General features: G+C 45.0%; 1 protein-coding gene across 7 annotated transcripts in view; it reads left to right on the top strand.

Annotated features, from left to right (window-relative positions):
- The first annotated feature begins 4,130 nt into the window (after nt 1-4,130).
- RNF8 (ring finger protein 8) overlaps nt 4,131-16,150 on the top strand; it is a 37,540-nt gene continuing 25,520 nt past the window's right edge. For 6 of the 7 annotated variants that reach the window (XM_080664502.1, XM_080664505.1, XM_080664503.1 and 3 more), the window contains exons 1-2: nt 4,133-4,313; nt 9,932-10,060. In XM_080664502.1, the coding sequence (XP_080520628.1) occupies nt 4,203-4,313; nt 9,932-10,060 (240 nt within the window). In that variant the 5' untranslated portion in view covers nt 4,133-4,202. Of the gene's footprint in view, nt 4,314-9,931; nt 10,061-16,150 lie in introns of all 7 variants that reach the window. The other variant, XM_080664504.1, reaches the window with a different exon arrangement.

The following is a 16,150-nucleotide window of genomic DNA, read 5'->3' as shown; positions in this document are numbered from 1 at the left end:
CCAAGCTTTCCGCACACCCTGGCCGGCCCAGGCCTCGCTTAAGGCTACAAAGTTTCAATTATAGAAGTTAAATAAATCCCTAATAGAAATTGCTGCCGCCATGGAGCAAGCAGAAGGCTTGGCTCCGCTCCAGGCTACAAAGTTTCAATTGTAGAAGATAAATAAACCCCAGATACCAGGGCCTCCGCTGGGTTGCCAGGGGGTGTGGCCGGCCTGCAAACCACCACAGGCCCCTCGCCCAGGCTGCCCCATGCCCCAAGGGAACCCCCACCCTGATCTGGGACACCCTTCAGGGCAAACCAGCTGGCCCCCACCCGTGCACCAGGCCTCTATCCTATCTAATAAAAGAGTAATATGCAGATTGACCATCACTCCAACACACAAGATGGCTGCCCCCATGTGGTCAAAGATCCTGCCCCCATGTGGACACAAGATAGCCGCCACAAGATGGCCAGCAGGGGAGGGCAGTTGGGAGGGACCAGGCCTGCAAGGGAGGGCAGTTGTGGGCGATCAAGCCTGCAGGGGAGGGCAGTTAGGGGTGACCAAGCCAGCAGAGGAAGGAAGTTGGGGGCAACCAGGCCTGCAGGGAAAGGCAGTTGGGAGGGACCCAGGCCTGCAGGGGAGAGCAGTTGGGGGGGACCAGGCCTGCAGGGGAGGGCAGTTAGGGGTGACCAGGCCTGCAGGGGAGGGCAGTTGGGGGGGACTCAGGCCTGCAGGGGAGAGCAGTTGGGGGAAAACAGGCTGGCAGGGGAGCAGTTAGGCATCAATCAGGCTGGCATGGGGGTTAGGGGGTGATCAGGCTGGCAGGAAGAAGCGGTTAGGGGCAATCAGGAAGGCAAGCAGGCGAGTGGTTGGGAGCCAGCAGTCCTGGATTGTGAGAGGGATGTCCGACTGCCCATTTAGGCCCAATCCCACCAGGATCAGGCCTAAACAGGCAGTCGGACATCCCTCGAGGGGTCCCAGATTGGAGAGGGTGCAGGCTGGGCTGAGGGAGACACACCCCCATGCATGAATTTCGTGCACCGGGCCTCTAGTCTATATAATGAACCGTTACGGTGGAATGACCAGTTGCTATGATGTGCACTGATCACCAGGGGGCAGACACTCAATACAGGAGCTGCCCCCTGGTGGTCAATGCACTCCCACAGTGGGAGCCTCGCTCAGCCAGAAGCCGGGCTCACAGAAGGCAAGTGCAGCAGCGGTTGCGGGAGCCTCTCCCACCTCTGCAGCAGCACTAAGGAGCAGCAAGCAGGCGGGCAGTAAGGAGCAAGGATCCTGGACTGCAAGAGGGATGTCTGACTGCCGGCTTAGGCCTGCTTCCCCCAGGAAGCGGGCATAAGCTGGCAGGTGGATATCCCCTGAGGGGTCTCAGACTGCAAGAGGGCACAGGCTGGGCTGAAGGACCCCCCTCCAGTGCACAAATTTTGTGCACAGGGCCTCTAGATTTCCAAGAAAAGGAACCAGAGATCCTTGGAGAAATGGCTGATTCTAGGTCTAGAACATCTTGTGCCAGAAAGTAAGGAACTGCTCAATAAAATATATGATGGGAGTTATGTCTTTGGACAATGTAGCTATAGTACGAACAATCTGAGTAACAAAATAAATGAAGTGGTACTGGATTATAACCCAAACTATAAAATAAATATCTATGAGTCCATATTGATATAAATATATAATTTGATGAATAAATGGGGGAGAAGAGACAAATCTCCTATGCAGAAGAATTTCAAATAACTTAGTGGAACTCCTTCTGAAGTGTGGGCTGTGCACAATGACTTCTTTTCACAGAGTACATTATGGGGAAGGGGAAAAGAGCAACTTCACACACCTAAGCCACATGATTGAGCTTAACATCAACAGTAAGCATTTGTGTTGAAAGCTTGTAATCTTAATATGATCTGATGAGAATGGCATTTTATCTTTGTGGTCTTCCTCCCCAAAACCTATAGTCTTAGTCTAATAACAAGAAAAAGTCAGACACATCCCAGTTGTGGGACATTCTACAAAATACCCAACCAGTACTCCTCAAAGTCATCAAAAACAAAAAAAAGTCAGAAACTGTCACAGCCCAGAAGAGCCTCAGGAGACATGCCAGGTAAATGTCAGGGTGGCTTCTAGGCCCTCTGGCTGATCCTGGAACAGAGCACTAAGGCGGGGTGCAGGCACCGACAGACACCCATGCAAAGCTTAGGGAAGCGTCTGTTTGAGGGCGCAGTTATGGTACCCACCAATTTTCCTAACCCTTTGTGACATCACAGGCCGAAATTCTTGATCTGACAATGCCACACAGATTGGTTGTAGCCATGGTTAGGAAATTAGGTTCTGGAAACAGACTTCAATTGGAATCCTACTCCACCATTTAATTTTTACTTTGAGAAGACTTCTAAACCTCTCTGTGCCTCTTTTCTCACCATCCCTAAAATAGGAATTATAATTGTAACCACTATCATCATATTATTCGTGAGGGGCAAGCAAATAAGATAATGTAGGGAGCTTGGCCCAGTTGTTGGCACTTAGCTCTCCATAAATGTTAGCCATTTACTATTATACTTTGTATAACTTATTTAATATATGTCTTTCCTCCCAACAGAATTTAAAAAAATCATTAACCAGATATTGGAAAATTGAAAAGACAAAATGAGACATTGAATTGTCACAGAGGTACTCACTATAGGGAGCAGCTACCACATTATATTGAAGAATCAAAGCAAGGACTTTGAGGTTTTTTTGTTCGTTTTTCAATTGACAGCTTTATGCCCTAGCCAGTTTGGCTCAGTGGATAGAGCATTGGCCTGCGGACTGGTGGGCCACGGGTTCAATTCCCAGTCAAAGGCAGGTACCTTGGCTGCAGGCTCAATCCCCAGCGCTGGTGGGTGGGGGAGGAGGGGGCGGGAGGGTGGTGGGTGGGAGGTAACCAATCAATGTGTCTCTAACATCCATGTTTCTCTCTGTCTCTCCCCCTCCCTTCCACGCTCTCTAAAAATCAATAGAAAAATATCCTTAGGTGAGGATTAACACACACACACAAATAACAGGTTTATTAAGGATAATTTACATACCATAAAATTCATACATTGGAAGTGTATGTATGTTTAATGACTTTAGTAAACGTATGCAACTGTGCAATCATAACTACAATTCAGTTTTAGAAAATTTCTAGCACTTTCCAAAATTCTCTCAAGTCTATTTGCACTCCATAGTGGCTCCCACGCCTAAGCCTCAAGTAACCGATTTCTTATTTTGTTTTGCTAATTCTCCCTTTATTTTTAGAGAGTGGAAAAAAGGGGAAGAGGGGTGAAGAGAGTTCAAGAGAAACGTTATGTAAGAGTTGCCTCCCACGCCTCCACCAGGGCCAGGATCAAACACACAACCCAGGTATGTGGCCCTTGATGGGGATCAACCCACTACCCTTCCCGCGCTGGCCAACCTCCAACCACTGAGCTACACTGGCCAGAAATCTATCTGACTGGATAGATTTTCCTAGTGTGAGTTTTATTTAAAAAGAAGAAAAAATCCGGTAGTAAAAGGAAATCATGCGAAATATATACCACTTAGGAACAGGCTTAACATTTTAAAATTATCACAAGTTTAACGTTTAAAAGTTGGTTACAGTTTTATGGAAAACGTCATGAAGCAAATGTAAAAAAAAAAAAAAAAAAAAAAAAGCCGCAGCCGCTTTGACTCGGGATAGAGCATTGGCCTGGGGACTGAAGGGTCCGAGTTGATTCCGATCAAGGGCACATGCCCAGGTTGCTGCTGGATCCCCAGGAGGCAGCCAATAAATGACTCTCATGGTTGATGTTTCTCTCTCCCTCCCTCTCTGAAATCAATAAAAATATATATGTTTTTAAAAAGAGAGAGAGAAAGAAAAGGTGAGAAGAGGTTCCAGTTTAGTGCGGCTAGAACGGGGGTGGGGGGAGGGAGGGTGGTCTAGGAAGGGCGAGGAGGGTGCGCCTCCAGAGTTAGATGACCCAACACCCACGCTGCACTAAGGGTGCACCTGCGGGAGTCCGCCTTCCTCCCGCGCAGGCGCAGTGGCTCCGCTGGCGGCGGGGGCGGGCTGGGCGGGAGTTCGTGCCGATCGCGAGCGCAGAGCGATTACTTCTGCCTGTTGTGTGGCTGTGTTGTCAGAGAAGCGGCGCGGCGGCCGGAACCCGGCCGGGGGCTGGCTGCGTGCTGACGGCGGGCCGGGGCCGAGGGCCATGGGGGACCCCGGCTCCCGGGCTCGGCGGGAGCACCCCGGGGGCCGCAGCTGGTGCCTGCGGCGCGTGGGCATGGACGCGGAGTGGCTGCTGCTGGAGGACGGGAGCGAGGTGCGCGGGCCGCGGGGGAGGCGCAGGGGAGCCGAGGATGAATGGGAAGAGGTGGGAGCGGGACGGGGAGAGGCGCGCAGGGCTGGGGAGGGAGACAGGGGCTGCGGTGCGTGCGTCTGAGGGGAAAGTGGGGACCCTGAGAGGGGAAAGGGCCTGAGGCGAGCCAGGAGCCCAGGCCGGGAGGAGCCGGGCAGGTGGGTGCAGAGGACGTGAGGACCCACTGGGTTTTGGGGAAGGAGGCGACTTATGGGGGACGGGCAGCCCCAGTTTGGGTCGCGCGGAGCACTGCGCGGGCGGCGGAACCGTGAACCCAACTTGCGCGGAGAGCGTGAACTTTCTCTAGTTTATTTTGAAAACAGTTGCGAGTTTTGAGTCAAATTGCTCAAACTTTAATGTAAAAAAGCCTCTTTTCTAACTCCTGAGGGGAATGGGCGCGGTGGGACGGGCCATGCTTCTCCTGTGAGACTCGGTGCTGCCGAGCGGGACCCCGAGCTGGGTCGTGACAGGGATTGGGAAACGGCAGAAGCTGCTGATGCCATTCCCCAATGCGGCCATAAATGCAAAATAAAACCCCAGGAGAGGGGAGGCAGTTTCTCCTGGAGGCCGTTTGGAATGTGGGGTTCTAAGGAGGGCGAGGAAGAGGGAGGAGGGAGCCGGGTCAGGACTGGTTGGGACTGGAACCTTTGGGTCTTGGAAATAATTTCTATGAAAGACAAAGAAGTCTTTCATCATTACGTATGCATGTTTAATTAGATTTTCCTATCAACTGCATAGTCTCAATTCAGTCTTCCAGGTACTTATTGAGTACTTACATTGTTTAGTGTATTATAAGGGAGCCAAATAATAAGGACTTATGCTCTCAAGGAGTCTATGGCTGAATGAGGAAAAAGGATTTTACACACAGTAAAGCAGTCTGAGAACATTGAGGCAGGCATGAATGATCAAGTGCCAAGATGTGGATTGTTTAGTGCTGTCTTAGAGCAATGGTTCCTCAATGCAGAGGAGGGATTCAGGTCCAGCCTTAAATGTTGCTAGGGTAGGGGTTTTAAAGGGTTACTTGTATGCTGTGATTTGGAGAACATCAGAAGACACTTCTGCCCCCAAACCCCTCTTCTCTCCAGGTGTCAATACCCAAGAGTCCACATTAGGCATTCATTCTTTTAGCGAATGCACATTTACCTTTCCCTGCACTGCCCTTTCCAAAATCATATGCCTTTGGGAAGTTTCACAAATGAAGATTCCAACACCTGAATAATAACTATATTTGCATAGGGTTGGGGCTTTCGCATAATTACCTCATCTGAGCCCTACACATGTACTATGCTCCCACACACAGTTCTATAAGGTACTTAGAGGTCAAGTGTTAACTCATTTTTCAGATTAAATTGCTGTGGATTAATTTATTACTTCTGAATAGCTTGGTAATACTGGGGGTCTTGATGAGGGGAGGGGAGGACAGAAAGAATTAAAACACCTACAGCCAAGGCAAAATATCTGAAAAGCATTCCTATACATATTTTAAACTGTTGGATAATTTTGTGTGGGGTCGCTTCTCTGGGGAGAGGCCAACAGATGCCAGAGTGAATGGCGAAAGCAGGTAGGAGGATTGGCTTGTCTCACAGTCATGTGTGGTGGAGAGGCCTGCCAGGCCTGGATGTGTTCAAGGTTGGGGTGTGTTAGGAAGTAGTTGGAGCATAGCCTGCAGTATGTATGAAGAGAGGCCTGAGTGAAAGCCAAGAGGTGAAGTCTTACTTATTGTAATAGGCCGAAACCATAGCACAAGCTGATGTGCACATGGCTTTAAGAGGTATGCTGGTGTCATTTAATTATAACAGCAGTGTAAGGTCAATTTCCTGCCTTCCTAGTTCACTTCACAGTCTCAGATTTCACAGATTAAATGATAAAACAAGGTTCCTCTCATTTCACTGTAGGGAATACTGTAGTAAATTGTCTGCCTGAATCTATGTCTTTAAATTTCTTAAACCAGAGCATTTTTTGAAAAAACAAATTAGAGATATTTATTGCAAATTATCTAGTTTCCTGGTCATATAAGTATGTAGGCCTTTGGGGAAAATCATAGTATCTTCATTTTTTCCTTGTTCTTTCTTCTCTTGTGTTTGATTTTCACAAAACTTTTTGCACTGAGAGGGTTGGAAAAGGGAAAGGATGGTCATCTGGGAAACAGGAGCCATTCCCAGGAGGAAAGTGATAGGATTGGTAAAGGTGGGTAAGGACAAGATAATCTTGTAGACCAATGATCTCAGTAAGCTCAAAGCTTTGCAAAACTGTTGTACAGCAAATAAAAACAACCCCAACATAGGAGCTGGTAGTTTGTTGGCACTCAATTCCCACTGGAAATTTAGTTTTGTGTTAACAAATGATGCTGAGATATCCAGATAAGCTCACTTCAGGCTGTTGAGCCATGGTTTACTAATGTAAATTTTAGGGCCAGTGAAGAGAAGGACCAAAAAGAGTGTTTCTACCCTAGCTGGTTTAGCTCAGTGGATAGAGTGTTGCCTGCAGACCAAAGAGTCCCAGGTTTGATTCTGGTCAGGGCCAGTACCTTGTACCTCAATTTCAGGCTCCTCCCCTTCCTGGGCCCTAGTCAGGGTGCATGCAGAAGGCAACCAGTCGATGTTTCTCTCTGTCTTTCCCTCTCTCTTCCACTTTTTAAAAATCAATGGAAAAATGTCTTCAGGTGAGGATTAAAAAGAAACAAAAGGAGTGTATCCTTCCTTTTCTAGATACAGAGCCTGTAGGAGGCAATTTCAGAAAAATTGCACTCATTTCCCTTTTCTGTATTACTTTTTCCAGGCTACTTACAATGGCAATATGGTTCTCCCCTCAAGTATTAAAATGGAATATGGAATACTTCCTTTATTAGAAATAAAGCTTCCTAAATGGGAATTCTTACTGAATATGGTTGATGATAAATCCTTAAATATTCAATTTTTAAAGGATATATACATATATTAATTCAGAGGAACTTCTATAATTAATGGATTTAAAATATATATATTTTTTTATTGATTTCAGAGAGGAATGAGAGGGAGAGAGATGGAAACATCAATGATGAGAGAGTCATTGATCAGCTGCCTCCTGTATGCCCCACACTGGAAATTGAGCCCACAACCCAAGCATGTCCCCCGACCAGGAATCAAACCGTAATCTCCTGGTTCATAGGTCAATGCTCAACCACTGAGCCACCATAGCCAGGCCAATTAATGGAATTTCTGACAAACCATCAAAGAACTGCAAAACTTTGGACTTAAGGTTTTGGTAAAAGTGGTCACTACAAAATATTTAAGGGCAACAAGTCAGATTTTAAGAGTTCCTGACTGCAAGTTGCTCCATAGTTTCCAGTGGCTTAACCCAGTTTCCAACTTCTGACCTAAAAAGCACCCATTTTAGAATCTGGGAGGATGCATAAGCAAGATCTCTTTATTACATTCATTCTCAGACATTTACTGAGTACCATGTCAGGTACAGAAATGCGGTGGTACACAAGACAGATAAGGTCCCGGCTCATGAAATTTATATTCTAGTAAGAGGGAGACAGAAATAAATAAAACGAACAAGTTAGTTTTGGATTGTGATAAATGCATGCTAATAACATAAAGGAATGCAATGGAGTAGGATGGAGGCGGGTAGGGAACAGGCAGCAACTTTCGAGAGAGTAATCAGGGTTGGCCTCTGGGGAGCTGAAAAGTGAAAGATGAGAAGGAGCCCATACAAATGTCTGAGAGGAGAGTGTTCTAAGCAGAGCCGGACAAGTGGAAAGGTAGCGGTGAGTGTTTCTGATCATGGTATGAGATAAGACCAAAGAGGTGGAGGGGATTAGGACATTCAGGGCCTTATGAGCTATGGAAGAAAGTTTGGAGACTTTTAAGGAAAGAGGAAATGATCTGATACAAAGTTTTTACATTACCCCCAGCTGCTGTTTGAAGAATAAAGTTTAAGAGGACTAGTGCAAAAGTAAAAACAGCATAACTGGAGGAAGCCAGGTTGTTTTGACTAAAATAGTGGCCATAGAGATAGAAGTGAAGAGATATAGGACATACTAAATTACAACTAGTAGAATTTGCTGATGATTTGAATGTGGGAATGAGGGAAAGAGAAGAATCAAAGATAGCTCCTGAGCTTTGGGCTAAGCAATGATTGGATGATAGTGTCAGTTACTGAGGTGAAAGTCTATGGGGAAGAAAAGATGGAGCAAGCAAAGTCATTTGGTCTTTGAGGGACTGAGGAGGACAGGCATGATCCTGAAAGATTTTCAAAAGGAGCAAAGAGGACAGCTTTTAGAAAACCACAGATCATTTGGTGTAATGTTCTCAGGTAAGGTTGTGGTATGGGTCATTAAAGAGGTGGCTTGTGCTCCAAGAAGAATAAGCAGGAAATTCCAAGATCTCGATCTCAGAAAAATTGCATTTTCTTCCTCAACAGGGTTATTATGAACTAGACTGGTCCATCAGGAAAGTATGGTAGATGTCAATTGGGACCTCTTTGCAAGCTTTTCCAGGGACTCTCATGCTGTCCTTGTGGATAAGATGGAAAGTATGGACTTGATGCAAAGACTTTGGTTGAATTACAACTGGTTGAAGGGTATATCCAGAATGTGTGGTAGAATGTTTACTAGGCATTCCTGAGAGCTTTGTCTTTGGCTACGTCCTCTTTCAATCTTCTATCTGTGTCTTGAATGAAAGTACACAGGCATCATATTCGTTTGGTGAAACTAATATTGAGTTTATCTGATGGCAGATTAAAAATTCATAAAGGTCTTGACAAGCTCATGTGATAGGTTGAACTAACAAGATGAAGTTTAATAGGAACCAATGTAAGGTCCTTCACGTGAGTCCAGATTTACCAACTAGTCAAGAGACGTGACTTCACATGCAATTCTTAGGGGAGGGTCAGACCAAGAAATTTAATCATTCCTAAGCCTGAGGGTACATTGTGTGATAGATCTGCTATGAAAGCTAATGCAATTTATATGCTCCAGTGATGATATTTAGAACTTGGAAACTGATACTTGGATTCGACTGTGTAATAGAAATTAAGTTTATTTTTCTTATAATGGCATCCAGGAATAAAAATATACTGTTAAGATAGCAAAGAGACTCAAACCTATGCCATGAGAGTTAGATTTGATAGGCACTATAGCTGTCATGTGGGAGGGGAATTGGAGATTTTCTGATAGTGCCCATGGCAGAGCCAGAGCCAATGGATGGAATTTATAATGAGAAAGATGCCAAGTCTGAGCCATTAAAAAATTGGACAGATTGTCTTACATAGAGGCTGTAGTTCTTGGCAGTGTTTAAGACTAGTTGATGAGGGTGTATAGAAAGAATTTCTCCATCTCATTTCAGAGTCCTACCAACCCTGACGTTCCATGAGTAAATGCATTCAGCTGTCTCTTCTTGTCACAGCTTCTTGCCTTTTTCTTCCTGGTGGCTCCCATGGCAGCTGAAGGAGGATAGCTGCTGAGCTGTGTGGGTTTCATGGGAGTCTGGTTTCATGTCAGGACACGTGTACACCACTGGTTGACAAGATTGTCAAAAGGACCTCCCTTTTCAGCACAATGGTTGATGGTGTCTCTTATATTGTTGTTGTCTTCCTAGGTGACTTTAGGGAGAGGATTTGGTGTCACATACCAACTGGTATCAAAACTCTGCCCTCTGATGATTTCCCGAAACCACTGTGTTTTGAAGCAGAACACGGAGGGCCAGTGGACAATTATGGACAACAAGGTAACAGGAATCCATAGATGCCTAATGACTTTCATTGGCTTTTTGTTCATTTTTAAATTGCTTTTTTTTTGTACAGATAATACATGGTATAAAATTTAAAGATTCAAAAATATATCATCTCCCCTAACCACCCAGTTATCTTCCCCAGAAACAACCACTTCTGTATGCTGCCAGAGATTAGATTATGTCAAAGTAATTTTTAAGGACTTGAAGTTAGTTACTCTGAAAGGAACACCTGAATTGCGGCAGTAGGTTTGCTCCAGAAACTAGACTAAGTTATTAGGGGAATTGGCCCTTTGTCACTTGAAGGGAATCTAGTGAAGATTTTTGTTTGAGGATTAATAAAAATTAGATGAAATTAAATGGTTCTGAAATGAATTCCTACATGTGGAGAGGATTATCCCCACACCATCAAGCAATGCTGGAGACACCAGCTGGGTGTCCTACAATTCTGACACTATCTACCTATCTACCTGACGATGGCATCAAATCCTACAGGTAAAGGGCTCAGCTCTACAAGCCCATCCTCCACTTTGGATTCCAATCGAGAGCCCAGGTTAACACCTGTGCTTCTGATCAACTAGCTATAGATTGGAGGTTCCAAGGACCCCTTCCTTGGACTTCAGATATCAGTTGCAAGTCCAGGTTGTTACGTGTACTTCTGACCAGCTGGCTATAAATCAGAGGTTCCCAAGACCTCCTTCCCCTATGGATTCAATTAATTAACTAGAGTGACACACAGAAACATTTACTTACATTTACCAGTTTATTATAAAAGGATTAGAGGCCTGGTGCATGAAATTTGTGCATGGGTAGGATCCCTAGGCCTGGCCAGCAATCGGGGCCGATCAGGTTCCCTGCCTCCCCGCCTCCCCGCCTCCTCCTTCCCTTGCTGCCTCCACGCCACCACCGTGCGGTTCCCTACCTCCTTGCCTCCTCCTTCCCTCGCTCCCTCAGCATCCTGCCACCACTGCTGGTCGCCCACCATGTTCCACACCACCCCCTGGTGGTCAGCGCACGTCATAGTGAGCGATTGAGCTCCTGGTCGAACTCCCGAGGGGACACTTTGCATATTAGCCTTTTATATATACAGATAGGAGGGTTTCCTGTTAAGATGGTGCATAAATAGGCACAGTACCTATATCCTTCACAACCACATAAAAATTACAACTAAATTACAGAACAACCATCATACAGAACTGCCTGAAATCTAGCTGAATGGGAGTCCTACAACTAAAGATAGACAGAAGAAGCCACATCCAACTGTGGGACTGGCTGGTCCCATACCTGTGTGTGGCAGGTAAAAATCGGGAGGGATATCTCAGCCACAGAAGTCTCCCCTGAGGAGCAAGGGGTTCCAGACCCATACCATGACCCCAGTCCAGGATTCCAGTACCAGGAAGAGAAGTCCCCACAACTTCTGGCAGTAAAAACCAGAAGGCTTTGTGACTAAGTGACATGGAGGTTGCTGGAGTCCCAGGCAGCTCCTCTTAAAGGAACTGTGCATGGATTTACTCAGACTCACCTGCTCTGAGCTCCAGCGCTGGGGCAGCAGCTTGAAAGGCACCAGGAACATACAGGGAGGAACTGAATTGTCATCAGGGCAAGAGCTGGAAGGGCAGCTTTCCCCCAGACAGAAGTACTGGCAGAGGCCTTTGTTCCTTTTCTGAGCTCTACCCCAACAGAGCCATATCTGAGTCTCCATCACCTCGCTATCACTGCTTCCCATCTCCCCCACATCCTGTGATTCCCTGAGACCCTGCCCCACCACCCAAACTCTTTCCGATGGCTTTTCTATACGAATGCCTTTCTTGACTCATGCTTATGTTCACAGCTTGGCCTCTCCTGGGCACCTCCAAGCCCAGCACAAGTAGCAGCCATCTGCAGATCTCTTTGTAGGTCATGCTGGGTAGCCCCTGACCTTGGCCTGCACCTCCCAGGAAGCCCCAGATCCAGCGTACCCAGTGGACAACTTCAGATCACCTCAAAGTACCTCTACAACAGCATACTCAAGGGGTGGACTCATTGAGCACTAGAACCCTGCTGAAATAAGTCCTGCTCTGAAGAGTAGGCCTCTGAACAGCTGATCCTCAATGGTGGTCACAGCCAGTCCTTGCAGTCAATCAGCCTGGGGGAAAATCCCTCTCATTGATGTGCCAACAGTAATGAAGGTTTAATTACAGCAGGAAGATATACACAGCCCACACGGGTGTACCTGGAGTGCCCAGCTTGTGTGAACAGGGAAGGTGTGCCACTGGTTCCTATAAGACACTTACTATATTAGGCCACTCTCCCAAGCCTGGGAGACATAGCACCTCTACCTAATACATAGAAACAAACACAGGGTGACTGCAAAATGAGGAAACAGAGAAATATGTTCCAAGTGAAAAGAACAGAACTCCAGAAAAGTACTAAACAAAATGGAGACAAGCAATCTATTAGATGCAGAGTTCAAAACACTGGTTATAGGGATGCTCAATGAACTTAGGAGAAGAGTAGAGGAACTTAAAGAGAGCTTCAACAACATAAAAAAGGACATGGAAACCATAAAAAGATCCAGTCATAAGTGAAGGATACACTAACTGAAATGAAGAATAATTTACAGGGAGGGAATCAACAGTAGGGTACATGAAACCGAGAAACAAAACAGTGATTTGTTTTTGTTTTAATTGATTTCAGAGAGGAAGGGAGAGGGAGAGAGAGGTAGAAACATCAATGATGAGAGAGAATCATTGATCAGCTGCCTCCTACATGCCCCCTACTGGGGATCGAGCCCACAACCTAGGCATGTGCCCTTGACCAGAATCAAACCTGGGACCCTTCAGTCCACAGGCCAGTGCTCTATCCACTGAGCCAGACCAGCCAGGGTGCAGTGATTTGTGATTCAGAAAACACCCAATCAGAGCAGCAAAAAGAAAAAAGAATCCAAAATAAATGAGGATAGTGTAAAGAGCTTCTGGGACAACTTCAAGCATACCAACATTCTCATCATGGTGGTGTCAGAGAAGAGAGAGAGCAAGAAGTTGAAAACCTGTTTGAAAAAATAATGGCAGAAAATGTCCAAACTTATTGAAGGAAATAGATATATAAGACTAGGAAGTGCAGAATCACAAACTGGATAAACCCAAAGAGGCCCACACCAAGGCATCATAATTAAAATGCCAGAGGTTAAAGACAGAGAATTTTAAAAGCAGCAAGAGAAAAGCAGTTAGTTACCTACAAGAGAGCTTCCATAAGACTGTCAGCTGATTTCTCAACAGAAACTTTGCAGGCCAGAAGGAAATGGCAGGAAATATTAAAGTTGTGAAAAGCAAGGACCTACAACCAAGATTACCCAGCAAAACTATCATTTAGAATTGGATATATAAAGAGCTTCCCAGATAAGAAAAGGCTAAAGGAGTTCACCACCACCAAACTAGAAATGTTAAAGGGTCTTTAAGAAGAAAAAGAAAAAAAAGATAAAAAATATGAACAGTAAAATGGCAATAAATATAAATACCTATCAACAATTGAGTCTAAAAGATAAAATAAATGAACAAGCAGAACAGAAACAGACTCATAGATACAGAAAACATTTTGATGGTTGCCAGATAGCAGGGTTGGGGGGATGGATGAAAGAGGTGAAGGGATTAAGAAGTACAAATAGATTTTTACAGAATAGTCACGGGGATATAAAGTACATCATAGGGAATATAGTCAATAATCTAATAACTGTGTATGGTGTCAGATGGGTACAAGATTTATTGGGATGATCACCTGAAACTAATATAAATATTGTATGTCAACTGTAATTGAAAAATAAAAAGATTTTTTTTAAAAGGATATGATAAGGGATATAGATGAACATCTATTTGGAAGAGATGTGTAGGGCAAGGTGTGTGGGAAGGGGCATGGAACTTTCATGCCTGTCTGGGTATACCGTTCTCTCAGCACCTCCATGTGTTCACCAACCCTCAGAACCTGTCCGTTTTTTTTGGGGGGGGGGGGGGGCGGGGGGGCACATTAATGGAAGCTTCATTACAGAGGTGTGATTGATTAAATCATTGGCCACTAGTGATGACTTCAACCTCCAGCCCTCCCCTCCCAAGAGATCCAGGGGTGGGAATTAAAGTTCCAGCCTCCCTGGCAATCAGCCCTCATTCTTAGGTGACCTAGGGACAGTCCCAAAGTCACCTCATTAACATAACAAAAGACACCTTGATCTCTTATCACTGCTTAGGAAATTCCAAGGGTTTCAGAAGCTCTGTGCTAGAAATGGGGGTGAAGTCCAAATATATGCTGCTGCTTATTATTCACAATATCACAACTGTCCTGCAGACCTGCCCAGCAGCCTCCTTTTTCATGCATAAAACTGCTAGATTTAAGCTGTTGGAGAAAGGACCTTCCTGCACTGGGTTAAGTTGAGTTGGCACTGTGTTGAAGGAGAGGCTGTATAAATGCTAAGTAAATTGGTTCAGCACTCTTGGCAAGGCACTCTGAGAAAAGAAATTGGCACTGAAAAGGGGACCTTAGAGATGATATAGTTTAACCCCTTCTGGGGACAGATGGATCTGAGGCCCAGAGAGAAATTGATTTGCTCAAGGCCTCCTACATAACTGGTTGAGTGAATAAGCCAGGGCTCAAACTCAAGTAAGTCTCTCTGCAAAGCCCCATTGTCAAATACTAGTGAAGGACACAGCAGTTTGCTATCCTGGCTGCGTGATTTAAAATAATAATAATTATGCACATCTATGACATAGCTGCAAAGTTTTAAAGTCCCTGCAGTAGCTTATATCAAAACTTAATCCTTAGGGAAAGATGTTTTCCTCATCAGAGTTGGGTATTTGAGTAACGGTATTATAGAGATGGTTGTCTGTTGCTTCTTGCCTTGATGATGTACAACACAGATGTGTTCCATTTATGGGATAGCAGATTTTGAGGGGTTAGGGAGCCACCAGCTGACTGATTTGAGTGTTCCTTGAACATCAACCCCAGGGACATAGAGGCAGCCTGTGACAGCTACAGACATGACAGTGCTCCCCGGGTTGCTCTCCAGTTTGCTTTGTGCCCTTTCTTCTAGGGCTGTTACCATAAGTCTCCTCTCTCAGGTCTCAGATAGAGAAGATAGAGGGAAGGTGGGCACCTTATTCTTCCAAGTGTTTTCTGGTTTAAGCCTCTTAGCTTTGATGCAGTTGGTGAGGTAACTGAGTTTTGAAAAAAAGCAATGACTGGTTGTTTTTGATGGAGCAACTATTACCAGTAAGCCCCTCCCCTCCCTTTTTTTTTTTCCTCTCTTAACAGATGCTCCTTTTCTTTTTGGCCCGAAGCCTTATCAGCCTTCTTCTCCTGATGAAGGATTTGAATTTTAGGTGCAGGATATTATTGTTATATCTCAAATCTTTTGCCAAGTCTTTTTAAGAGGTAGATATTACTAGTAATTCAAAACTCAGAACTACATTCCATCTTCAAAAAATGATCTCTCTTATATGCTGGAATGGCCAGACAGGGAAAGCTTAAGTACAGGTACAAAAACTGCAACAATATCAATTCTAGTTTAAAATTAAGTTAGGAAAAAAAACAACAACCTTGGAGGACTGCTTATTTTGCACATGAAACATGTGGATGGTTGTAGTTATATAAATTTCAGTTAATTTAGTAGCTCTTCAGATAGTTCATCCTATGTATTGGTATCCAGCTGTTTCAGAAAATTTGTGGTTTCAAAGTCACAATCTGAAATGCTTTGGTGGGTTTGCTTATCTCTAGTCCTAGAGACTCAGGCATATCGTTTGAGCCTTTCCTATTCTTCCCCTCCTATCACATTGATGTTTACCTGCTACTTGGTGATTCCTGCTTTGGTCCTTCTGTAGGTTCTGGCATTTAAAGTCTCTGGTGAGTTATACTGTGTGAACACGCCTTGCTGCTTGGTCTTCCAGCAGCTAGAGCAGTGGTTCTCAACCCTGTTTTCAATTTTGTCCTTACCTGGGTACTTACAAAAATACTGATATCACATTAAAATTACGAACTTCTGTTCATCAAAAGACACCATTAGGAGAGTAAAGACAAGCTCAGAGTGGAAGATATTTGCTACACATAACTGATGAAGGACTTATA

Source organism: Plecotus auritus (genome assembly GCF_963455305.1).
Source record: "Plecotus auritus genome assembly, chromosome: 4".
Lineage (NCBI taxonomy): Eukaryota > Metazoa > Chordata > Mammalia > Chiroptera > Vespertilionidae > Plecotus > Plecotus auritus.
Note: the sequence above shows the minus strand (reverse complement) of the source record. Positions and strands in the feature narration are given on the sequence as shown.